This window comes from Salmo trutta, chromosome 36 (assembly GCF_901001165.1).
Source record: "Salmo trutta chromosome 36, fSalTru1.1, whole genome shotgun sequence".
In the NCBI taxonomy this organism is placed as follows: Eukaryota; Metazoa; Chordata; class Actinopteri; order Salmoniformes; family Salmonidae; genus Salmo; species Salmo trutta.
In genome coordinates this window covers 28,814,248-28,841,361 of record NC_042992.1, presented here as the reverse complement: position 1 = coordinate 28,841,361, position 27,114 = coordinate 28,814,248, and the positions used below count along the sequence as shown (strand labels likewise).

The window sequence follows — 27,114 nt, the reverse complement described above, 5'->3', positions numbered from 1 at the left end:
GAAAATTTAATTGGATCTCCCTAGATAGGCTACCCAGATACATCAATAATATTGTATCAGTAGAATATTATAGACCATTTTAATTTTAATCTGAGGTAAAGCAAATCAAATACAAAAGAAGGATTTTGTTGGTGTTTTGGAAGGTATCTTTTGCTTAAAATCCATGGAGGTTATGTAATCTTGCAGAATTCCAATCTCTTTGCTACCTCGGTTTCGACCTAGACCATACTAGTCAATTCAGATAATGAGTCTGCTCGGAAGAGGGAAGCGGTTCCAATTTCAAACAAAAACAAGTCTCTATATACAGAGGATTAGGACGGCAGGAATAACGGGATTTTTATAAAACATACGAAAATTACAATTGATAGGTGTAGCTTGTAACCACACTCTGCAAAGCACTGGACCGCGCAAAGTTACCAATTTGATTGCGTCCACTTTCCAATTTTCTACGCGTGGTTGAATTTTGACGCGAAAACCTAAAGCAACCGAAAGTTGGAGCTCCAAACCTAACAAGTGCAATCCTCTAGGTTGCTATATTTCGTTGTACTTGCAACAGTAAACCGACATTGTACATTTTTATATATATATATTTTTTTCATATCTTATTCATCCAACTGAGAAGCCATGCCGAGGTCGAATAGGCAAAAAGAATATAAGCCTGGGGATCTCGTGTTTGCGAAAATGAAGGGTTATCCACATTGGCCCGCGAGGGTAAGCAACTTCAGACTTTTCTTCTTAACCAAACGCTAATAGTAGGCCTTCGTCTTCTTGTTTCTATCCCACATGTATATAGGCCTATCTGCTAGATCAGTTCAATGAGGCCTACCCCTGGTCTTTGCAAAGTTTATTTGCGTATGACTACGCGCTGTGAAATAAGCTCGTGACATGTTATTTTTTTTTGTACATTTGGTGTTTCATTTTGGGAAATCTAAATTGTAGCAGTAAACATACTTTTACATTGACCTAGCAAATACCGTCCTGAATACTATTCATTTCGCAGAGACGCTGTTTAATTTAATCATTGATACGAGGCCTAGTATAGGCTGTTCGATAGATCCTGGCTTCAAGTAAACAAACATATTTTATATATTCAACTGTGTAACAAATAGGCTGGAGTACATTTTAATGTCAGTTAACCCTGGACTTCTAGGATATTAGGCTATACAAAGTCCAACCAGTAGTATTTTACAATGTGATTGTGATACAAAGTTGCGACTAGGCGAGTCGCGAAATGGATACTTTGAAACATTGTAACGGAGTTTGCTACTGTGGGAATTCCGAATGGATAATACACATGACCAAAAGTATGTGGACACCTGCCCGCCGAACATTGCTAATTCATGGGCATTAACATGAAGTTGGTCCCGCCCTTTGCTGCTATAGCAGCCTACACTCTTCTGGGAAGGCTTTCCACTAGATGTTTGAACATTGCTGTGGGGACTTGCTTCCATTCAGCCACAAGAGCATTAGTGAGGTCGGGCACTGATGTTGGGTGATTAAGCCTGGCTCGCAGTCGGCGTTCAAATTAATCCCAAAGGTGTTTGATGGGGTTTAGGTCAGGGCTCTGCAGGCCAGTCAAGTTCTTCCACACCGATCATTGACAAACCATTTCTGTATGGACCTCTATTTGTGCACAGGGGTATTGTCATGCTGAAACAGGAAAGGGTCTTCCCCAAACTTATTCTGTCCTTGAGCTATTCTTGTCTATTAATGTTCAGTGTTGTCATGCTTTCGCAACAGCTAATGGGGATCCTAATAAAATACAGAATGCCAAACTGTTGCCACGAAGTTGGAAGCACAGAATCGTCTAGAATGTCATTGTATGCTGTAGCATTAAGATTTCCCTTCACTGGAACTAAGGGGCCTAGCCAAATCATGAAAAACAGCCCCAGACCATTATTCCTCCTCCACCAAATTTTACAGTTGGTACTATGCATTGGGGAAGGTAGCTTTCTCCTGCCAACAGCCAAACCCAGATTTGTCTGTCGGACTGCCAGATGGTGAAGCGTGATTCATCACTCCAGAAAAAGTGTTTCCATTGCTCCAGAGTCCAATGGCGGTGAGCTTTACACCACTCCAACAAACGCTCGGTATTGTGCATGTTGATATTTGGCTTGTGTGCAGCTGCTCGGCCATGGAAACCCGTTTTCATGAAGCTCCCGACGAACAGTTCTTGTGCTGACGTTGCTTCCAGAGGCTGTTTGGAACTCTGTAGTGAGTGTTGCAACTGAGGACAGACGAGTTATACGTGCTACGCGCTTCTGCACTCACCGGTCCCATTCTGTCAGCTTGTGTGGCCTACCACTTGGTGGCTGAGCCATTGTTGCTCCTAGACTTTTCCACTAAACAAGAACACCACTTACAGTTGACGGGCAGCTCTAGCAGGGCAGACATTTGACGAACTGACTTGTTGGAAAAGTGGCATCCTATGACGGTGCCATGTTGAAAGTCACTGAGCACTTCAGTAAGGCCAATGTAAGCCCAATGTTTGTCTATGGAGATTGCATGGCTGTGTAATCGATTTTATACACCTGTCAGCAACGGGTGTAGCTGAAATAGATTCTTCAAAGTAGCCACTCGTTGCCTTGCTGACAGTTTTGCACACTCTTGCACTGAGATGCATTGCCTTAGACCGCTGCGCCACTGAACTTTTCACTCCATACATTTTCCCTGACACCCAAAAGTACTCGTTACATTTTGAATGCTTAGCAGTACAGGAAAATGGTCCAATTCACACACTTTATCAAGAGAACGTCCCTGGTCGCCCCTAATGCCTCTGATCTGGCGGACTCACTAAACACATGCTTAGTTTGTAAATTATGTTGGAGTGTGTCCCTGGCTATCTGTGAAAATAAATAAAAATAGTGCGATCTGGTTTGCTTAATAGACATATTTGCTCCCACATGTTTGACATAATGGCATCATCTCTTTCCCCCCTTAGATTACAGCAGGGCTATTGTATCATGTGCTCATCAGAAATGTATCTTGAGTGTGCCTGTGGATACATCGCATATAAACAATTTGAATCCTTTGATGTTACATAGTTTTGAAAAGAAACATATGCGTGAGCATAGAAATGTAATTAGAGATAAAAGTAGAACTAATTTAGGCCTACTTCTGAAATGTTAATTCTTAGAATTTGGAATTCTATTTCTGTGTGTCTGTGTGTTCAACTACACCAAAGAAAGTGTCAAATGAGCCCTCAAGAAATTATATACTCACTACACACATAAGCGTTGGGTTATCAATACATTTGTGCATGATCCCGTTCATAATACATTCACAGGACACAAAACAGCAATTCTTTACTATTCCCTAAACTATGCCATACATATACACACAGGTCTATCTGTTTTGTTGTTCAGCTGAAATTGGGTGAAGGGGGTCAGTGAAGAGACTCATTGATTTGTCACTGTGTTCAGTGCCCAATATTTGCCTTGGGGGCAGAGACACCATTTTGACAGAACTTTGAATGGCAGTCATTTACGCTATGTGTGTATTTGAGTGAGAAAACGAAACTGTGTGTGTCAGTCATTAAAACACTCGAAACCTGGCCTCTCAAGTGAGTGTGCCTTTTTTCTTTGTTTCAGTAGCCCCAAAAATATTTTATATGAACTTGTATTGTTTGCGGTAGCTCCTGAAATTCATAAATCACCATCTTTGCGCTTTTTTTGTTGCAGTTTTTGCCCCTAGTTATTTGGTTTGAAGCACTCACTAACAATTACACTCATTGTTTCCTTCTTCCGCAGATTAATGAGTTACCCGAGGGAGTGGTCAAGTCCCCCTCCAACAAGTACCAAGTGTTCTTCTTTGGGACACATGAGACGTAAGTAAATCGTTTTCGATGCGATGAATCCTATCACATAGTCTTGCCTAATTCCAAATGAACCCCTAGCCCCTACCTTCTTTACACTTGTCGTGATATGAGAGGCTTTAATAGGCTAGTCTGTATTTTCACCGTATTACTTATACCTATCGGAGAACAAGTTGGAGCTACCACAATATCGTTCCTTACACCTATCAAATTCTCTCCAGATCTGCATGAGTGCACTGGGTGGTTCATTTGGAATTACACATTAGTTGTTTACCTGGTAGTTCCATAGAACAGTATTTTGAAGCTCTGTAGGTGGTTGCATGCGTCAACCTTTGAACTTTATAACCTTTAACCTCTCAGGGCATTCCTGGGTCCCAAGGACCTGTTCCCTTATGAGGAGGGCAAGGAGAAGTTTGGCAAGCCCACCAAGAGGAAAGGCTTCAGCGAGGGTCTCTGGGAAATTGAGAACAATCCTACAGTGATACACGAACCCGCAGGCTATGAGGTGTGTGCTTAGAGACGGAAAGGGACGTGTCTGTTTGTGTGCCTGCTGACATGCTTGAGCCTTTGTTCCTGTGTGACACACACACCACCCAATGTTTTTCTTTGCTAATCTGGTAACACAAAAGCCCTACTACTTCATCACCAGTGACGAAAAGTACTCTCAAATACACATTTACCTATACTCAACCTTAGCAAATACAGGTGTGCATTGGGAGTAGTTCACCACGTTTCCCATCCTTAATTCTGTTCTTTCTCCCCCAGCCAGCAAAGGAGGAGACACCAGCAGAGGGGGTGGTGGAGGCAGGAGGGGCACAAAAGGGGGATGCAGAAGGAAGCAGTGACGAGGACGAAGGGACCCTCGTCATCGATGAGAAGAATGACAAGGGAGTGGCCAAGAGGAAAGCTGGGGGTTCCAGCGAGGTAAGTGTCAAACATTCACATGTCTAGTCAGTCTAACAAGTAGAAACATACCCCATATCGCTACTGTATTTGTTTATATTTTGCCAATTTCAATTGATTGGGCATTCAAACGACTGAGCTATATAGCCACTATTGTAGGTAGTAATTTATGACAATGTTCCCTCTAAGCTGCGCAGCTCCTTCAGGTCTGCAGTGGAGAAGAAATGCCAGCCTGCGCAGAGATGCTGATGCATGAAATTGACCTTTAGTTGCCCCGTTAGTTTACATTATCTTTCTAGAAACAGATCAATTTCCTTCTACAGTAGTGTGGGAATTATGATCAAATGAACATATCAGTCTTTTTCAGTGCATCAAACCTAACTTGGCAAGATTGTCAGTGATTTTGTCATAGGCAGAGCACATCAGAATAGCATTCTTTTGCATTGACCGGCACAAGCAGTTTAGAAAATCAAAATTTTTGCTTACTTACGAGTCCTTAACCAACAGTGCAGTTCAATAAATAGAATAAAGAAAACATTTACCTTATAAGCTAAAGTAATAAAAAAAGTAACACAATAAAATAACAAAGAGGCTATATACAGGTGGTACCGGTACAGGTTAGTCGGTGTAATTTGTACATGTAAGTAGGGGTAAAGTGACTATGCATAGATATTAAACAGCGAGTAGCAGCAGTGTAAAAACAAAGGGGAAAGGGGTGTCAATGTAAACAGTCCAGGTGGCCATTTTGATTAATTGTTCAGCAGTCTTATGGCTTGGGGGTAGAAGCTGTTAAGTAGCCTTTCAGACCTAGACTTGGCGCTCCGGTACCGCTTGCCGTACGGTAGCAAAGGGAATAGTCTGTGACATGGGTGACTGGAGTCTTTGACAATTTTTTGGGCTTTCCTCTGACACTGCCTAGTGTATATAGGTCCTGGATGGCAGGAAGCTTGGCCCCAGTGATGTACTGGGCTGTACGCACTACCTTCTGTAGCGTCTTACGGTCAGATGCCGAGCAGTTGCCATACCAGGCAGTGATGCAACCGGTCAGGATGCTCTCGATGGTGCAGCTGTAGAAATTTTTTAGGATCTCTGGACCCATGCCAAATCTTTTCAGTCTCCTGAAGGGGTAAAGGTGTTGTCGTGCTCTCTTCACGACTGTCTTGGTATGTTTGGACCATGATAGTTTGTTGGTGATGTGGACGCCAAAGAACTTAAGTCTTGACCCGCTCCACCACAGTCCTGTCGATGTGAATGGGGGCGTGTTCGGCCCTCCTTTTTCTGTAGTCCACGATCAGCTCCTTTTGTCTTGATTACGTTGAGGGAGAGGTTGTTCTCCTGGCACCACACTGCTGGTCTCTGACCTCCTTATAGGCTGACTCATCGTTGTTGGTGTTCAGGCCTACCACTGTTGTCGTCAGCAAACTTAATGATGGTGTTGGAGTCGTGCTTGGCCACACAGTCGTGGGTGAATAGGGAGTACAGGAGGGGACTAAGCATGCTCCCCTGATGAGCCCCGTGTTGAGGATCAGTGTGGCACATGTGTTGTTGCATACCCTTACCACCTGGGGCCGGCCCGTCAGGAATCAACCGCTGTTGGAATAGAAGCGCTTTTGAGATCAAAGAGCAGAGCCGTGTGTGAAAATGTTTTCATATTCTTTGCTAGTTAGTGAGTTATTAGGCAGGTTATAGCTAATACACAAACACTGTTCATTTGTTAACCTTTATTTAACTAGGCAAGTCAGTTAGAACAAATTCTTATTTACAATGACGGCCTACCCCGGCCAACCCCAGATGACGCTAGGCCAATTGTGCGCTGCCCTATGGTACTCCCAATCACAGCCGGATGTGATACAGCCTGGAATTGAACCAGGGACTGTAGTGACGCCTCTTGCACTGAGATGCAGTGCCTTAGACTGCCGCGCCGCATTTCTTGACGTCTTTGAAATCACGACTGGTTAAGACCTTTGTTTTTGTCTCAGGGGCAGAATAGTATTTTGAGACTAGCTTGAATATACAAAGAAGACAACAGGCAGACCATTTTTTTTTTACAATTCTCTGTATGGTACCAATAATGATTTTTTATTTTGTAAAATAGTTTCTTCCTTCATTCATCACAATACAGCACAATTTGCTTTCACATATTTGGCCCATGGTGTTCACTGTTTACAGACAAGTGACTTGAGCTTTCAGTCAAATAAAAAAACCTAAGGTTAATGTTAAGTCCTGCATAATGTTTTTAAAAAGTCTCATGCAATACAGGCCTCAATCAATAGCTATTTTCATCTGAAAATGTTATGTAATGCATTTGATCTATTGTGTTTTGGTAGGCCACTGTGAAAGTCATACGCTCCAAATAGCTTCAGTTGTCTGCTTGGACCTTTTCTAAAACTGTAACTGAAAGTGGGCACAGCCTCAGTGTTCACAGTCAAAGCGTGCTGCAAGTTGCACAGAATGCTCACAAGTGTTCAAGATTCCGCTCATAAGACCTGAAATTTGCTCGGTGCTCAACATTTTTTGGGGAACATTGATGGCCGGTATCGCAGAAGAACTGCCTCACAGGCAATAACGTTACCATTTTCTGCTTTAAACTGAATTACATGTTCCACAGGAATATTCTGCAGCACTTTATAATAACGATAAGTAAATAGTTTATTCACAATTAATTAATAATTACTCCACGTGTAAATGTTAGTAAGCTAGTTATTCACACATTTATAAACAACCTTTTAAGTATGTAATAATCATTCATAATGTCTTGAGTGAACAGTGTACATTCTCATAAGATAATGTTCGTGCCATTGGTATACCATTCAGCAGTACCTGATGCTCCTTAGACTGAATCTGCAGTAAGGGAATCTTTCTTTTTGTAACGAAGTGGAGGTGAGGTGCAACGTGGGGGAAAAAATGTGCACTACATATTCTGCTGTTCTATCCTAGAACGGCCTTGAACATATCATTGGTTAAACAATCACACACTACAGAGGATGTTTAAGGAAATCTATTTATAATTTCATTCAAACAGTCACACTGTTGTAATAGTGTGTGTAACTTCAGACGCACTCAATGCTGGTAAAGTAACATTTTCGTCCCAAAACGGAATTATTACCCTTTTCTTGCCAGTGATATACCAAAACGTGAAAATAGTCTGCATTTAAAGGTTATACATGCAACATTTCCACCTGCAAATCATACATGTAACATTTCTACTTCAATCACATATCAGCTGTAATGAAGGAATGAAAATCCACTAGAGGAAAACGGGCCGATCCGGCCAGCTGTTATGTGTCGGTTACACCTCCCTGATTTTATGATTGGTTTGGGTTTGCAAGGTTTACATTAGCAAAACAGTTGCATTACAACATTTCCTCATTTCCAAACAATCTGCTTTACATTTCCTTCAACATCCTGTGTTGTGTGCTTATTCCTTTACCGTTGATATGTTCTATGCTATTTTGAGACCTTAAGTAGCATCGGATACGGCTGGAATGTCTACCAATGAAGTTGTTTTTGTGATAAATTACACTGGTCACTCAACGCGTTTATAAAGTATAAATGATTAGTAAATGGTTTATGGACCTAATATTAAACGTGTTATAAATGATCTTATGGATCATTTTTACTTTAAAAGTTGTTTATACATGTGTGAATAACTAGCTTGCTAACATTAACCAATGTGGGAGTAATGATGAATAAACTATTTACTAATCCCTTGTAAAATGTATTTCAAGGTGTTATAACAAAGTGCTACTGAGTATTCAATAGAAGAGTGGCAGGAGTGGGTCACTTTGCTTGTCATAATGAAACTGCCATTGCATTGCATTTAATTTTTTTGTTTGTTTTGAACAGTAAAAATAAAAAATACGAACAAATAAGCAATCATGTACAGTGCAAGAAAGTATGTGAACCCTTTGGAATTACCTGGATTTCTGCATAAATTGGTCATCAAATTTGATCTGATCTTCATCGAAGTCACAACAATAGACAAACATAGTGTGCTTAAACTAATAACACACAAATTATTGTATTTTTCTTGTCTATATTGAATACATCATTTAAACATTCATTTTGTAGGTTGGAGAAAGTTTTTGAACCCCTAGGCTAATGACTTCTCCAAAAGCTATTTGGAGTCAGCTAACCTGGATTCCAATCAATGAGGTGAGATTGGAGATGTTGGTTAGAGCTGCCTAGCCATATAAAAAACACTCAACAAAAATGTGATTTTGCTATTCACAAGAAGCATTGCCTGATGTGAACCATGCCTCGAACAAAAGAGATCTCAGAAGACCTAAGATTCAGAATTGTTGACTTGCATGAAGCTGGAAAGGGTTACAAAAGTATATTTAAAAGCCTTGATGTTCATCAGTCCACGGTATGACAAATTGTCTATAAATGGAGAGAGTTCAGCACTGTTGCTACTCTACCTAGGAGTGGCCGCCCTGCAAAGATTACTGCAAGAGCACAGCGCAGAATGCTGAATGAGGTTAAGAAGAATCGTAGAGTGTCAGCTAAAGACTTTCAGAAATTTCCGGAACATGCTAACATGTCTGACGAGTCTACGATACGTAAAACACTAAACAAGAATGGTGTTCATGGGAGGACATCACGGAAGAAGCCACTGTTGTCCAAATAAAACATCTGAAGTTTGCAATAGTGCACCTGGATGTTCCACAGCGCTACTGGCAAAATATTCTGTGGACAGATGAAACCACAGTTGAGTTGTTTGGAAGGAACACACAACAATGTGTGTGGAGAAAAAAGGCACAGCACACCAACATTAAAAACCTCCTCACAACTGTAAAGTATGGTGGAGGGAGCATCATGGTTTGGGGCTGCTTTGCTTCCTCAGGGCCTGGACAGTTGGCTATCATCGACGGGAAAATGAATTCCCAAGTTTATCAAGACATTTTGCAGGAGAATGTAAGGATATCTGTCCGCCAATTGAAGCTCAACAGAAGTTGGGTGACGCTACATGACAACAACCCAAAACACAGAATTAAATCCACAACAGAATTAATTTATTTGATTTATTTATTTCACCTTTATTTAACCAGGTAGGCAAGTTGAGAACAAGTTCTCATTTACAATTGCGATCTGGCCAAGATAAAGCAAGCAGTTTGACACACACAACAACACACATGGAGTAAAACAAACATACAGTCAATTATATAGTAGAAAAATAAGTCTATATACAAAGTGAGCAAATGAGGTAAAGGCAAAAAAGGCCCTGGTGGCGAAGGAAATACAATATAGCAAGTAAAACACTGGAATGGTAGATTTGCAGTGGAAGAAAGTGCAAAGTAGAAATAGAAATAATGGGGTGCAAAGGAGCTAAATAAATAAATACAGTAGGGGAAGAGGTAGTAGTTTGGGCTAAATTATAGATGGGCTATGTACAGGTGCAGTGATCTGTGAGCTGCTCTGACAGCTGGTGCTTAAAGCTAGTGAGGGAGATAAGTGTTTCCAGTTTCAGAGATTTTTGTAGTTCGTTCCAATCATTGGCAGCAGAGAACTGGAAGGAGAGGCGGCCGAAGGAGGGATTGGCTTTGGGGGTGACCAGAGAGAGATACCTGCTGGAGCGCGTGCTACATGTGGGTGCTGCTATGGTGACCAGCGAGCTGAGATAAGGGGGAACTTCACCTAGCAGGGTCTTGTCGATGACCTGGAGCCAGTGGGTTTGGCGACGAGTATGAAGCGAGGGCCAGCCAACAAGAGCATACAGGTCGCAGTGGTATGTAGTATATGGGGCTTTGGTGACAAAACGGATGGCACTGTGATAGACTGCCTCCAATTTATTGAGTAGGGTATTGGAGGCTATTTTGTAAATGACATCGTCGAGGATCCGTAGGATGGTCAGTTTTACGAGGGTATGTTTGGCAGCATGAGTGAAAGATTCTTTGTTGCGAAATAGGAAGCCAATTCTAGATTTAACTTTGGATTGGAGATGTTTGATGTGAGTCTGGAAGGAGAGTTTACAGTCTAACCAGACACCTAGGTATTTGTAGTTGTCCACATATTCTAAGTCAGAACCGTCCAGAGTAGTGATGCTTGTATTTAAGAGCAGTTGGAGGCCACGGAAGGAGAGTTGTATGGCATTGAAGCTTGTCTGGAGGGTAGTTAACAGTGTCCAAAGAAGGGCCAGAAGTATACAGAATGGTGTCGTCTGTGTAGAGGTGGATCAGAGACTCACCAGCAGCAAGAGCGACATCAAAAGATGTATAGAGAGAAAAGAGTCGGCCCAAGAATTGAACCCTGTGGCACCCCCATAGAGACTGCCAGAGGCCCGGACAACAGGCCCTCCAATTTGACATACTGAACTCTATCAGAGAAGTAGTTGGTGAACCAGGCGAGGCAATCATTTGAGAAACCAAGGCTGTTGTGTCTGCCGATGAGGATGTGGTAATTGACAGAGTCAAAATCCTTGGCCAGGTCAATGAATACGGCTGCACAGTATTGTTTCTTATCGATGGCGGTTAAGATATCGTTTAGGACCTTGAGCGTGGCTGAGGTGCACCCATGACCAGCTCTGAAACCAGATTGCATAGCGGAGAAGGTGCGGTGGGATTCGAAATGGTCGGTAATCTGTTTGTTGACTTGGCTTTCGAAGACTTTAGAGAGGCAGGGTAGGATAGATATAGGTCTGTAGCAGTTTGGGTCAAGATTGTCCCCCCCTTTGATGAAGGGGATGACCGCAGCTGCTTTCCAATCTTTTGGAATCTCAGATGACACGAAAGAGAGGTTGAACAGGCTAGTAATAGGGGTTGCAACAATTTCGGCAGATCATTTTAGAAAGAAAGGGTCCAGATTGTCTAGCTCGGCTGATTTGTAGGGTTCCAGATTTTGCAGCTCTTTCAGAACATCAGCTGACTGGATTTGGGAGAAGGAGAAATGGGGAAGGCTTGGGCGAGTTGCTGTGCTTGATGCAGTGCTGTTGAGCGGGGTAGGGGTAGCCAGGTGGAAAGCATGGCCAGCCGTAGAAAAATGCTTATTGAAATTCTCAATTTTAGTGGATTTATCGGTGGTGACAGAGTTTCCTATCTTCAGTGCAGTGGGCAGCTGGGAGGAGGTGTTCTTATTCTCCATGGACTTTAGTGTCCCAGAACATTTTTGAGTTTGTGTTGCAGGAAACAAATTTCTGCTTGAAAAAGCTAGCCTCGGCTTTTCTAACTGCCTGTGTATATTGGTTTCTAACTTCCCTGAAAAGTTGCATATCACGGGGGCTGTTCGATGCTATTGCAGAACGCCACCGGATGTTTTTGTGTTGGTTAAGGGCAGTCAGGTCTCGAGAGAACCAAGGGCTATATCTGTTTCTGGTTCTAAATTTCTTGAGTGGGGCATGCTTATTTAAGATGGTGAGGAAGGCATTTAAAAAATAAAATAAACAGGCATCCTCTACTGAAGGGATGAGGTCAATGTCCTTCCAGGATACCCGGGCCAGATCGATTAGAAAGGCCTGCTCGCTGAAGTCTTTCGGGGAGTGTTTGACAGTGATGAGTGGAGGTTGTTTGACCGCTGACCCGATTACGGATGCAGGCAATGAGGCAGTGATCGCTGAGATCTTGGTTGAAAACAACAGAGGTGTATTTAGAGGGCTAGTTGGTTAGGATGATATCTCTGAGGGTGCCCGTGTTTACGGCTTTGGGGTTGTACCTGGTAGGTTCATTGATAATTTGTGTGAGATTGAGGGCGTCAAGCTTAGATTGTAGGATGGCTGGGGTGTTAAGCATGTCCCAGTTTAGGTCACCTAGCAGCACGAGCTCTGAAGATAGATGGGGGGGCAATCAGTTCACATATGGTGTCCAGAGCACAGCTGGGGGCAGAGGGTTGTCTATAGCAGGTTGCATCTGTGAGAGACTTCACCATAACAAAATTCGCCTTCTGGAGTGGCCCAGTCCCCTTCTGGAGTGGCCCAGAGTCCTGACCTCAACCCGACTGAGATGTTGTAGCATGACCTCGAGCAGTTAACTTCAGATATCCCAATAATATTGCTGAACTGAAAGAGTTTTGTAAAGAGGAATGGTCTAAAATTCCTCCTGACCTTTGTGCAGGTCTGATCTGCAACTACAGAAAAGGTTTGGTTGAGGTTATTGAAGCCAAAGGAGGGTCAACCAGTTATTAAATCCAAAGTTTCACTTCTTCCTCCTTGCACTGTGAATGTTTACAGTGTGTTCAATAAAGACTTAAACATATCATTGTTTGTGTGTTATTAGTTTAAGCAGACTGTTTGCCTATTGTTGTGACCTAGATGAAGATCCGATCAAATTTTATGACCATTTTATGCATAAATCCAGATATTTCCAAAGGGTTCACATACTTTTTCTTGCCAATGTATGCTTGCCGACTTGGGGAAACATGTCACTTGAATAAGGGTGATGCGTCTTTCTCTCTCCCTGAAGAGCTCTCCTAAACGACCTAAGGACACAGAGGGCAAAGGTGACTCGAAGGTGGATAGTAAGAAGTCTGACACTGAGCTGAAGCTTAATGACAAGGCAGGGCATAATCCCACGGAGCTGTCTTCCGCGCCGGGTGAACCAAAGCCAGAGGGCCAGGCAAAACCACCGACCGAGGGCCAACTAACATCAGAGAAGGTGAGGGAAGCTGTCTTTTGGCTGTTGAGTTAGATATGAAACTATGTTTTACATAGATCTTCTCTGAACAGGAGATCGATTAATTTGGTCATACATCAGGGCCTGATCCAGGGTGAGTTTCCCAAAAGCCTTCTAGCTTATGTGGCCTGTTATTTCTGTTGACAATCTTCTGTACTTGAACTAACGAAATTGAACAAATGAAGCACTTTGCTGTTCGACGCGGAATGGTTCATCAATAGATACTGTATATACTACTGCACTGGCAACGAGGCTTTCGAGAAACTCACACCTAAATTTGAATAGTTGGTGGTGTTTGTTTCATATCCAACATTTATTTAAAAATATGAAATTACTGATGCAATGTAACATTTTCTCCATGCTTTCTTTTCAGCCTGTGATGGACAGTGCTTAACATCAAGCCTCCGAGGATGACCAAGGACCCTTGGTTCTTCTCTGTGGAATTTGGGGCGTCAACATACAGTAATTAGCTAATCTTTGAATGCTAGGTTTCTCCTGTTTAAGTAACTGGAAAATGTTTAGACCTATATAGAAATTGTACTTGCTATATATCTATAGATATATATTGAAAGGCAAAAAACCTTACTTGCCAGTTGGGGATATTGTATATCCCAGGATTGAAATTGTCAAGTCAAACCAATAGTGATGAGAAATTCAAGGCTCAAGAGGAAATGTGTTTCGGATGTATACATTTTTTTTGGGCGTGCAATTAGGATGTCTGGCTGCTAGGTGTCAAATGCAGTTTAGAGAGTGCACATACGCGGCGGTTTCTTTAACAAGAACCTGAACATAAGCAAATTAATACAAAAACAAAACTATTTTGGGGAAATCTAGTAAACATTGCATTCATAATTCATTTCCATTTGACATAAAAGTCCTGTTTTTGAATACGTTTTTAGTTTTGAGGGTCGTTGGTGTTAGAAGACTTGATAGCTTTTTGCTATGTCGTTGTGCTTTATAAAAATGTTTTCTTGGCTTTAAGGTGTATACATAATAGTAATTGTACTTGCTTTTCTTTCCCTTTCCTCGGCCTGACTTTGAAACAGGCGATGTATTTTCTTACTCATGGTGTGTTGCATTTTTAAGATATTTAGCTTTGCCTAGATCACTAGCAAGTTTTTCTAGCGACAACTATCGCTTTAACGCTATATAACATGTTGCATGTTACCTGTACATGGTAGGTGACCAAATAATGCGCCTTAAATGACTTAGATCCCACCGAATTCCCTATTTTGATTGAATGTCACAAGTCTATTTACATAAGCACAAATACAAGATAATGAAAACCACTTTGCAAACCCCTGTCTTAACCCTTTACACTCGAACCCTTATGGGTTGAAAATGGCAGATTTGGGCACTGATAAGAGTCTAAATTGGAACGCAGTGGCTCTACAGTAACATGCTATAAATGACGTCAGAGCTCTGGCTCTGCGTGTCACAGCGCTGTATGGGTTTTGACTGACAGCCGGTCTTGTCGTGTGCGGTGCTCAAGTTCAGAAGTTGCCCCCATCTCTCCCTTACTGGTTGTATCCAGAGTATTTTCAGATTTTGTTATCAACAAATGCTAAGAAAAGTACACTAAATGTAAAATGCACATAAAATCAACACTGTAATGTTTGGATGTCAGGTGAACTGTTGTCCTCAACGTTGGTCTAAAAATTATTCCATAATCTCCAAACTGTTCCCTTTCAATTGCTACCATGCTTATGCATATGCATTTTCATATTTCTTCTATAAGAAACATTACAATTTATCCCTGTCCATATAGGTCAATTCCCACGTGTAAATAGTTAAGGGAAATCTATATTTCAAAAAAACTACCCCAAAATTAAATGTGCATTGTTAAAAGCAAGAAAAACATTCCTGAATGTTTCTGTGACAATGTTGGTATTAACCAGTGACATGCTTGATGACGCAATGCTTTCAGGTCTGGAAGATGACTAGGAAGGACTACCTTCTATGGAAGGGGACATTTACTCCTACACTGGAGGTCTGGAGTACTTCTGGTTTTCAGTTCTATTAATTGCACCTAATTAATTTGACCTACCTGATATCCCAGGTTTAAACCTGATTTAGAAAGGGAATAATGAAAAGTGGAAAAAAGCAGTAGACGTGGCTTCAAGGTTCAGATTTTAATATGAGGGTTCTTGAAAAAATATATACATTTCTTGATAGAAACGGCACTGTTCATTGGTCCAGACATTTTACAATCTCATGTCATCCATCTCTTATGGTGCTTTAATGGTGACAATGTAGTGAAACAGACATCAGCCTTGTGGCCAGTGTCCAGGTTATTTTGATATTGGGGCACCTGTGAAAACCGAACACTTCAACACTGTACAGAATAGCTCTGTCTTTGGGTACATGATTGTCACAATTCTGATTTGAAGTTGCTCTGCTTTTTTTCTTATTCTATTTACTGTGGGACATACTTAGAGTATGTGTAGCTTAATATTTTGGTGTGAGTGACTTGCCCTTCAAACCTTTTGAACTGAAACAGAGTGAGACTTGTCCTATGATTTTGGCTGCTAAACCAAATGTTTTATTATTTTGTGTTGTCGTAAGAATATAACCCTTATGTTGTTATTTGAAATGAAATATGTGGGGGGGTTTTTTAATCCCAGGGAGCCCTTTTTTGTCACATTTATTGGTCCCTCCCGTATGTATGTTTTGTGATTTGTGGGGGGGCCCTGTGTCTTCAGTTTTTTTATGATTGGATGTTTTTTGGATATGTCATTAATTCGTTGTTGCAATTATGTGGCCCTTGTTTAGTGAAATCCATATACGCATTCAATCATCAGGTCTTTTAGAATTCCGTAAGTCATTAATGAACTAAACCACGACACACAGGGGCGCTTCAGGAACAGGTCTTAGACCTGCTTTAAGTCTGTACTGAATATGGCCCAGACCTTTACACCAGGCTTCCCTTTCAACTGCTAGACTGTCACTCATTCATAGACAACTTTGTATGCTGACTGACCTGCTCCATGATTCTGGACCTTTCATTATTTTTACCCTTCTACATTTCAACTTTCAAAACCTAATGCTGTCAAAAGGATAGGATTCTGTTTTTGGGGGTCATAACCAGATCCTCACCACCTCTGCAATTCACAGTGGACTTAAAATCCCCCCAAAAATGTGTGGGGAGTGAAATTCTACTTACTTTCTTTGGATCTTTTTCACTGATTGTCAATCCGCCACACTTCTTGCTTAGTTCTACCATTGTAGCTAGCCGCCAGTCCATTTTGGTTCAAACCAATAAACATGTTGATTACAAAATGAGTCCACCTGCCTGTCATGTTTAAATGTCTATGTGCCTGTGATTATGTGGACTTATGTCAACCCCACCAGGAGTGCCTTTCCTTGTAGAATGTGCACCTTCCCCTCTTATCGTTCCACCTGGACATTAACGTTCAGCCCACAGCTGCCACCAAATGTAAGATAGGGGGAGGGGGTACGAGACGACCTGCATCTTTTACTGAAGAGTCCACTATCCGACAGTGTCACTGTTGACTTGTGGAAAATATGTTTGTAGATTCCTGTCAAAGCATTTTCTTATTTATCCTGGGAATGGGTAAATCATGTGATTTTAATGGGTTAATAAATTAACTCTTCAGAGTATTTATGACAGCCATTTTTTATTTCACAATGATGTATGGTTAACTGTTGTGTCCTGTTCTGGCCACTAGATATTAGCCATAGTACATTGTAATTCCTTCCTGATATGACTTTTGGATTGGGGCATGGAACTGTGTGTGTATATAGTTTTAATGCTGCACAATAACCGGTGGAGATCAAACACGCTCTTCTATTTTAAACATCCCATTAATGCTAGCCGTGTGTTCCGTAGCCGTATCATTTAAGACCTCTGCTGACTTACTATAGAAATACATATGGATCATTGAGAACATTCCACCCTGGAATAACTGACATCATGCATTATGACATGTTACCTACTACCATTGTTCTCTGAATGCAACGTTCCAATAACATTTTCAACCATGGGCGGGAACAAATCGAAAAAGGTATCATTATTGAAGACCTGTTGGTGATTATTTTTTTATTTTACCTTCATTTATACAGGTTTTTTCTCATTGAGAAATCTCTTTTCCAAGAGAGACCTGGTCCAATAGCAGCAGGGGCAACAATGTTTCAGACAAAACAACTTACATACACTAACACATTAAAAAAAACTATATACACACATACAGTACAACAATTACATATTACATTAAAAACACAAACATCTTGACTAAAAACAGCTGGCCTAAAAACAATTACACTCTTCTATGATATATACATTAATAACATTTTTGAGTAATATTAGTACCCTAATTAACAAAATAAATGAAGGTTGATGTCGCTCAAAGACCTGTGGTTATCAATCTGTCATCCAAAGGTATTTTTGAAAAGTGAAGTTTATGCTTATGGTAGGTATGTTATTTTGTAGGGTAGACTTTTATTAAATGTGTAATGATACTAAGAGCAAGGGTACAGACAGCAACAGTACAGTTACTGAGGACTCCAGGTAACACACCTACAGTACAGACAATCAGTATTCTAATTCTGTGCTCAGTTTTACTATGGCTACACTTTACTATACAGTTGGGTTGTATCTTCACAGAGATGTTGAGGCAGTGGAGGTCAATGAGACGGGAACGAGCTCTGAGGTAAAACAAGCTGTAAACATTGAAGATACTGTAAATCATTGACCGTGGCCAGGTATTGTACGAGGCCACCGTTGAGGCCACTAATCTCCAAAAATCTTTTGACCTATTTACTTGCAGCCAACCAGGGCAACCCCATCTGATGCAACTGAGCAAGGTGGTCACAGTCTAACCTCTCGACCTGCGACGAAGACAAGTTAAAAGGCTCCACTCAAAAAAGTTCTGGGACAATGTAAAGTCCTTGGAGAATAAGAGCACCTCCTCCCAGCTGCCCACTGCACTGAGGATAGGAAACTCTGTCACCACCGATAAATCCACTATAATTGAATATTTCAATAAGCATTTTTCTACGACTGGCCATGCTTTCCACCTGGCTACCCCTACCCCTGTCAACAGCACTGCACCCCCCACAGCAACTCGCCCAAGCCTTCCCCATTTCTCCTTCTCCCAAATCCAGTCAGCTGATGTTCTGAAAGAGCTGCAAAATCTGGAGCCCTACAAATCAGCCGGGCTAGACGATCTGGACCCTTTCTTTCTAAAATTATCTGCCGAAATTGTTGCAACCCCTATTACTAGCCTGTTCAACCTCTTGTGTCGTCTGAGATTCCCAAAGATTGGAAAGCTGCGGTCATCCACCTCTTCAAAGGGGGGGACACTTGACCCAAACTGCTACAGACCAAAATCTATCCTACCCTGCCTCTCTAAAGTCTTTGAAAGCCAAGCCAACAAACAGATTACCGACCATTTCGAATCCCACTACACCTTCTATGCTATGCAATCTGGTTTCAGAGCTGGTCATGGGTGCACCTCAGCCACGCTCAAGGTCCTAAACGATATCTTAACCGCCATCGATAAGAAACAATACTGTGCAGCCGTGTTCATTGACCTGGCCAAGGCTTTCGACTCTGTCAATTACCACATCCTCATCGGCAGACACAACAGCCTTGGTTTCTCAAATGATTTCCTCGCCTGGTTTCACCAACTACTTCTCTGATAGAGTTCAGTGTGTCAAATCGGAGGGCCTGTTGTCCGGGCCTCTGGCAGTCTCTATGGGGGTGCCACAGGGTTCAATTCTTGGACCTACTTTTTTCTCTGTATGCATCAATGATGTCGCTCTTGTTGCTGGTGAGTCGCTGATCCACCTCTATGCAGACGACACCATTCTGTATACTTCTGGCCCTTCTTTGGACACTGTGTTAACTACCCTCCAGACGAGCTTCAATGCCATACAACTCTCCTTCCGTGGCCTCCAACTGCTCTTAAATACAAGCATCACTACTCTGGATGGTTCTGACTTAGGTATTTGTAGTTGTCCACATATTCTATGTGTCTGGTTAGACTGTAAACTCTCCTTCCAGACTCACATCAAACATCTCCAATCCAAAGTTAAATCTAGAATTGGCTTCCTATTTTGCAACAAAGCATCTTTCACTCATGCTGCCAAACATACCCTCGTAAAACTGACCATCCTACCGATCCTCGACTTCGGCGATGTAATTTACAAAATAGCCTCCAATACCCTACTCAATAAATTGGATGCAGTCTATCACAGTGCCATCCGTTTTGTCACCAAAGCCCCATATACTACCCACCACTGCGACCTGTACGCTCTCGTTGGCTGGCCCTCGCTTCATACTCGTCGGCAAACCCACTGGCTCCAGGTCATCTACAAGACCCTGCTAGGTAAAGTTCCCCCTTTTCTCAGCTCGCTGGTCACTATAGCAGCACCCACCTGTAGCACGCGCTCCAGCAGGTATATCTCTCTGGTCACCCCCAAAGCCAATTCCTCCTTCGGCCGCCTCTCCTTCCAGTTCTCTGCTGCCAATGACTGGAACGAACGACAAAAATCTCTGAAACTGGAAACACTTATCTCCCTCACTAGCTTTAAGCACCAGCTGTCAGAGCAGCTCACAGATTACTGCAACTGTAGATCATTTGGGCAAAATTTTAGATGGGCTATCTACCTCTTCCCCTACAGTATTTATTTATTTATTTTGCTCCTTTGCACCCCATTATTTCTCTTTCTACTTTGCACTTTCTTCCACTACAAATCTACCATTCCAGTGTTTTACTTGCTATATTGTATTTATTTCGCAACCATGGCCTTTTTTGCCTTATCTCACCTCATTTGCTCACTTTGTATATAGACTTATTTTTCTACTATATTATTGACTGTATGTTTGTTTTACTCCATGTGTAACTCTGTGTTGTTGTATGTGTCAAACTGCTTGCTTTATCTTGGCCAGGTCGCAATTGTAAATGAGAACTTGTTCTCAATTTGCCTACCTGGTTAAATAAAGGTGAAATAAAAAAATGCAATAAAATATAGCAGAGAGACCTGTCCTAATCGTTCGTGGAAAGGTCGACTTGGCACTGACCCATTGTAAGTTGGAAAGGGTCACCGTAGACTTCTGGAACTTCAGCAACAACAATCGGAGAGATCACAAAAAGTTGTCGGACTGCCACGCTGAGGAATACGAGTTGATTGCCACCCATCTGACGGGGGCTGTCATGATGCATTATGGAGTACGGAAATCCACGGTTTTGCGAGACAGTGATTCTGACATTTTCAGGACAATGGGGCTCAACAAGGACGTGCAAACTTCTCATGATATGGGCACAGAGTGCTATGAACATGACCAAATCAAATTTTATTGGTCACACACACACACGGTTAGCAGATGTTAATGCGAGTGTAGCGAAATGCTTGTGCTTCTAGTTCCAACCATGCAGTAATATCTAATAAGTAATCTAACAATTTCGCAACAACTACCTTATACACACAAGTGTAAGGAATGAATAAGAATATGTACATATAAATGTATGGATGAGCGATGGCCGAACGGCATAGGCAAGATGCAGTAGATGGTATAGAGTACAGTATATACATATGAGATGAGTACTGTAGGGTATGTAAACATTATATAAAGCGGCAATGTTTAAAGTGACTAGTAATACACTTATTACATCCAATTTGTAATTATTAAAGTGGCTAGAGATTTGTATCAGTATGTTGGCAGCAGCCACTCAATGTTAGTGATGGCTGTTTAACAGTCTGATGGCCTTGAGATAGCTGTTTTTCAGTCTCTCGGTCCCAGCTTTGATGCACCTGCACTGACCTCGCCTTCTGGATGATAGCGTCAGCCTCTCAGCGCATAGAAACTGCCTGGTCAGTAGTCCCAGACAACCCCCCCCCCCCCCGTTCAAACAATTAAACGTTGACACATTCTATTGTTTCTAGACAAATAAAAACATATATGGAAACAAGGACTCTTAAAGTTGCAATATGTAACTTTTTGGGTGAGCTGACCAAAGTCGCATAGACATGTGAGTTATAGATCTGTCATTCGTGTTGAAAGCAACTCTAAAAAGCGGTATTTATGTTCTATGTTCTCTATTTCTATACTTCCCATTCTTAAGTTTCATTGTTGTTTCTTAAAGTAATCATCATCATTACAGTAGGACAAACACCAACACAGGTGAGCAGTGACCCATTTCAGCATTATTGGGATGACATTAGTTGTCTTTCATTACAGAATGTTCCCTATGACATTATACTTTATGACATGTTGCCAACCTGCTCTATGCATGACACAGTCCAAAGAACCACACTTATTTAATCTGAGATGACCTGATGGGGAGTAAGAAAATGAAAATGGTATGATAATGATTTAAGAAGTGTGAAAACATGTTAACACGAGCGTTAGAGTATTGTTAGAGGCCTTATAATACTATAGAAAAAAAATTATACATGTAGATGTCATTCAAAGGCCTATGGTTATCAATCCAACTTCAAAATATTTTTTTTACATAGAAAATGTAAGTGAATGCTTATAGTGGGTATGTTAGTAGGGGTAGGCTTGCCGTGTGTGTGGTCCAAACCTTTTTGCGTACAGTTAAAGTGTTGGAATGACAGTCACTGGATCCGGGTTTGAGTAGAGGCTACCCCCTGAATTCACTACAATATACAGTGCCTTCGAAAAGTATTCAGACCCCTTCACTTTTTCCACATTTTGTTAGGTTACAGACTTATTCTAAAATGTATTAAATCGTTTTTGCCCCATATCAATCTACACACAATACCCCATAATGAAAAAGCAAAAACGTTTTATTTTTTATTTTTATGTTTGCTAATTTATATACATAAAAAAAACCCGGAAATATCACATTTACATAAGTATTCAGACCCTTTACTCAGTACTTTGTTGAAGAACCTTTGGCAGCGATTACAGCCTCGAATCTTCTTGGGTATGACGCTACAAGCTTGGCACACCTGTATTTGGGGAGCTTCTCCCATTCTTCTCTGCAGATCCTCTCAAACTCTGTCAGGTTGGATGGGGAGTGTTGCTGCACAGCTATTTTCAGGTCTCTCCAGAGATGTTCGATAGGGTTCAAGTCTGGGCTCTGGCTGGGCCACTCAAGGACATTCAGAGACTTGTGCCAAGCCACTCCTGTGTTGTCTTGGCTGTGTGCTTAGGGTCGCTGTCCTGTTGGAAGGTGAACCTTCACCCCAGTCTGAGGTCCTGAGCGCTCTGGAGCAGGTTTTCATCAAGAATCTCTCTGTACTCTGCTCTGTTCATCTTTCCCTCGATCCTCACTAGTCTCCCAATCCCTGCCACTGAAAAACATCCCCACAGCATGATGCTGCCACCACCATGCTTCACCGTACGAATGGTGCCAGGTTCCCTCCAGACGTGACACTTGGCATTCAGGCCAAAGTGTTCCATCTTGGTTTCATCAGAACAGAGAATCTTGTTTCTCATGGTCTGAGAGTATTTAGGTGTCTTTTGGCAATCTCCAAGCGGGCTGTCATGTGCCTTTTACTGAGGAGTGGCTTCCGTCTGGGCACTCTACCATAAAGACCTAATTAGTGGAGTGCTGCAGAGATGGTTGTCTTTCTGGAAGGTTCTCCCATCTCCACAGAGGAACTCTAGAGCTCTGTCAGAGTGACCATCAGGTTCTTGGTCACCTCTCTGACCAAGGCCCTTTTCCCCAGATTGCCCAGTTCTAGGGAGAGTCTTGGTGCTTCCAAAGTTATTCCATTTAAGAATGATGGAGGCCACTGTGTTCTTGGGGACCTTCAATGCTGCAGAAATGTTTTGGTACCCTTCCCCAGATCTGTGCCTCGACACAATCCTGTATTAGAGCTCTACGGACAATTCCTTTGACCTCATGGCTTAGTTTTTACTCTTACATGCACTGTCAACTGTGGTACCTTATATAGACAGGTGTGTGCTTTTCCAAACCATGCCCAATCAATTTAATTTACCACAGGGGGACTCCAATCAAGTTGAGGAAACATCTCAAGGATGATCAATGGAAACAGGATGATCCTGAGCTCAATTTCGAGTCTCATAGCAAAGGGTCATTATAGGTGATTGTATATAGATTGATAAGATTTTTTATTTATTTAATCAATATTAGAATAAGGCTGTAACATAACAAAATGTGGAAAAGGTCAAGGGGTCTGAATACTTTCCGAATGCACTGTATGCTGGCCCAAAGGTTCCATGGCCACAATAAAACTAAATTAGGATGAGAATGTCATAATAATGTTAGTGCCAAGTTGGAGAATAGTTTGCCTCACTATGGCTTTGGCGCTACTTACACCTACTCAGTCTAATACTTCTCGGCTTAATCTGTGTCAGGGAAACCTGCCCTTATTGTACCACCCTTTACTTACATCTAGTTTTTTTCTCCTGGTGCAATGTATCTAGTGTTGCATCTGTTTTTCATTTTTTATGGTTATATTGTTCGCTTCTTGAGAGTATAGGTTCCTTGTACTAACACTACATTTAACATATGTTTTTTGGTAGAGATACATCTATAATTTGATTTATACGATCTACTTTAGTTTTATCTCTGTCAGTGTGACATCTAGTGGCCCTTTTGTGTACTTCAATTATCCATTGCTGTCTGATTATCTCTGCTCTTTGTGTGGTATTGTCTGCCCACTATTTTTGGGGGGAGATACACTTGAAAACAAATGGTCAGAAGTGAATGCATTGAGTTGCACATTCTACAGGTTATCTTGGCTACTAGGCAGTATGTCTACAATAGGAGCATAAGCCTGAAAACAGAAAAACTACCACTGCAGTGCTATAATATAATGAAATGTGTGTTTTCAAGCAACTATATTCATTTTCTAGTATATTTTGTTCATATAATTCATACATTACATCGGTCCAGAAATAATGAGAACACACACACGCACCGGGGTCTGGATTTTCCCGCCTCATCATAAGCTCTCACCATTGAACACACACCCTTCTTTTATGGTCTACAACAAATAATTTTGGGGCAGATAGAATATCAGTTTTGCTTTTACTATATTGTATTGACAAGGGAGACCTGGTCAGTGATCCTCAACCTGCCATCCTCAGGCTTTGAGAATGCACGCCTACATTGTCCATACCTTTTATGTGTAAGTGCACCCGCTCATCTGTTTGTTGGTTGTGCCTGTAGGTTTGTAGCCCGGCTGACGCGACCCACGTGACCACACAGTGAGGAAGAGCAGTGACTCACTGGTCTGGACAGGAGGCTGTTTGTCAATGCAACATTTGATTGGTTCTCTCAAATGTTCGTTTTTTTCCTGGGTAGTTGAGACCTGTCATCTGACCTGTTGTAATGGCAGGGGGCAGCACTCAGTGTGTGTGTGACTCTGTGTGTTTGAGTGAGAGAGACACTTAGGAGAACCATCCAGTAAAAGCACAGTCCCCTTCATTATGAACACATTGTTTCAACAACATCAAAACAGCCTTTCTGGACTCTGAAGTCAGGAGGACTTTGAGATTAGGTGTTAGTCAGACTAGTAGGTTCGGGCCTTTGGCTATGAATCTCTTTCAGTCTACTCCGTAATCATGCAGAGCTGCAGCAAACCTCTCACATTAGACCCCTTTGGAAAAGGCCCAGTAAGACAGTGTAATGGCAATTTATTTAGGTTATATACTGAACAAAAATATAAACGCAATATGTAAAGTGTTAGTCCCATGTTTCATGAGCTGAAATAAAAGATCCCAGAAATGTTCCATATGCACAAAAAGCTTCTTTCTCTCAAATTATGTAAACACATTTGTTTACATCTCTGCTAGTGAGCATTTCTCATTTGCCAAGATAATCCATCCACCTGACAGGTGTGGCATATCAAGAAGTTAATTAAACAGCATGATCATTATCACAGGTAACCTTGTGCTGGGGAAAATAAAAGGCCACTCTAAAATGTGCAGTGATGGCACACAACACAATGCCACAGGTGTCTGAAGTTTTGAGGGAGCGTGCAATTGGCATGCTGACTGCAGGAATGTCCACCAGAGCTGTTTCCAGATAATTTAATGTTTATTTCTCTACCATAAACTGCCTCCGACGTCATTTTGGAGAATTTGGCAATACGTCCAACCGGCCTCACAACCGCAGACCACGTGTAACCACACCAGCCCAGGACCTCCACATCCGGCTTCTTCACCTGCGGGATCGTCTGAGACCAGCCATCCGGATGGCTGATGAAACTGAGGAGTATTTCTGTCTCTAATAAAGCCCTTTTCAGGGGAAAAAGTAATTCTGATTGGCTGTGCCTGGCTCCCCAGTGGGTGGGCCTGGCTCCCAAGTGGGTAGACCTATGTGCCCCTGCCCAGTCATATGAAATCCATAGATTAGGGCCTAATTTATTTATTTAAATTGACACATTTGCTGATTTGAACCGTAACTCAGTAAAATCATTGAAATCATTGCATGTTGCATTTATATTTTTGTTCAGTATAATGTATTGTGTATGGTTGCTAGTGGCCTACAGGATTAATCTGCCTTTGAGGTTAAGGCAAACCAGCTCTAAAGAACAAAGGTTGGGCCTCTCTAATCCCCAATTAATTTGAACTTTACCCGGCCAATTCTGTTACTGAAGGTGGTAGCACTTTACTGTACATACACTACAAGCAGGTGAGTGCTGATGTCGCCCGGTGATAACCAGTGCCCACTTTACCAAATGCAGGGGCGCAAAATATTTAGATTGTCCATGCCCAGCATGCCTCTCCAGGATGCTGTTGGAGACGTATTAATGAGGAGAGAGAGTGCTAGAGAATTCAACTAAAAAGGCAAGCGGGCAGACATCAGTTTTGGTGGGGGGAAAAAAAGAAAGTGGGATGCATGCCAGCAAAGCCACTACACAACACTAAAATTGCACTATAACGGTGCCCACAAACTGTTAGGGCCTACATTTTTATTTTAACCTTTATTTAACTAGGCAAGTTAGTTAAGAACAAATTCTTATTTACAATGACAGCCTACCCCGGACGACGCTGGGCCAATTGTGCACCACCCAATCACGGCCAGATGTGATACAGCCTGGATTTGAACCAGGGACTGTAGTGACACCTCTTGCACTGAGATGTAGTGCTTTAGACCCCTGCGCCACCCGGGAGCCCTCCATAAAGCTCTCCCAACAGCAGAGCCCCAATAGCAGTCCCAACACCTTACCACTGCTTCACCTGGCTATCAGCGGAGCCTTATCTGGCAGTGAAACAGTTCATTCAGTCTCATTTACTGCCTTTTAAAAAAAACATAGCTCATATGGCTGACTTGCTTAAACAAATGTGGCTTCTACTGACAATTGAAATGTACAAACTATGACATAAAGGGACGACAAGCGGATAAGAGGCAATCCGTAATTTCTATTAACACTTCGATCACACCAACAACGTCATTGCATTTTAGTACACCAGAATTACATTCATTTCTGATGAAACACTGTGTTTGCCTTGCAGCATTGCGTTGCAGAGGCAGTTGCAGAGGCAGTTGCAGAGCGTTCGGTGTGGTGCATACGTTGGATTTATCGAATATATGCGTCAAACTGTATGTGTAGACGGCTTGACAGAAATGGTAGTGGAAGGTGAATGTTGAACTTTTGCTGCATACATATCCAGATGATGATGCATACTATTTTGCACCATGACGCTGTTGGTGTGTTCCAAGTGTAAGACATTAATGAGCGAGCTAGGATGGACGTAGTCAATATATTTATTTGTTCAGCACATTTGAAATGTACAACAACAGATTTCAGAACATGGGCCGTTCTTACAGTGTTCTCCCTGTACACCAAGGCAGAACCGTAGGATAAATAAAAGGGGCATATAAG

At 41.9% G+C, this 27,114-nt stretch overlaps 1 protein-coding gene across 1 annotated transcript; it reads left to right on the top strand.

The window, feature by feature from the left end:
• Positions 1 to 226: 226 nt before the first annotated feature.
• LOC115175791 (hepatoma-derived growth factor) lies at positions 227 to 14,316 on the top strand. The gene is made up of 6 exons (XM_029735315.1): positions 227 to 711; positions 3,750 to 3,826; positions 4,175 to 4,319; positions 4,580 to 4,738; positions 13,111 to 13,302; positions 13,694 to 14,316. The coding sequence occupies exons 1-6, from the start codon at positions 625 to 627 to the stop codon at positions 13,712 to 13,714; spliced, it is 681 nt and encodes a 226-aa protein (XP_029591175.1). The 5' UTR covers positions 227 to 624; the 3' UTR covers positions 13,715 to 14,316.
• Positions 14,317 to 27,114: the final 12,798 nt, after the last annotated feature.

What these genes read in the sequence shown, in the direction of transcription:
- LOC115175791 (XM_029735315.1), top strand. Translation starts at nt 625, where the DNA reads ATGCCGAGGTCGAATAGGCAAAAAGAATATAAGCCTGGGGATCTCGTG. An exon ending in TTCTTTGGGACACATGAGAC is followed by an intron (nt 3,827 to 4,174) that starts GTAAGTAAATCG and finishes TTAACCTCTCAG; the next exon opens with GGCATTCCTGGGTCCCAAGG. An exon ending in GCCAACTAACATCAGAGAAG is followed by an intron (nt 13,303 to 13,693) that starts GTGAGGGAAGCT and finishes CTTTCTTTTCAG; the next exon opens with CCTGTGATGGACAGTGCTTA.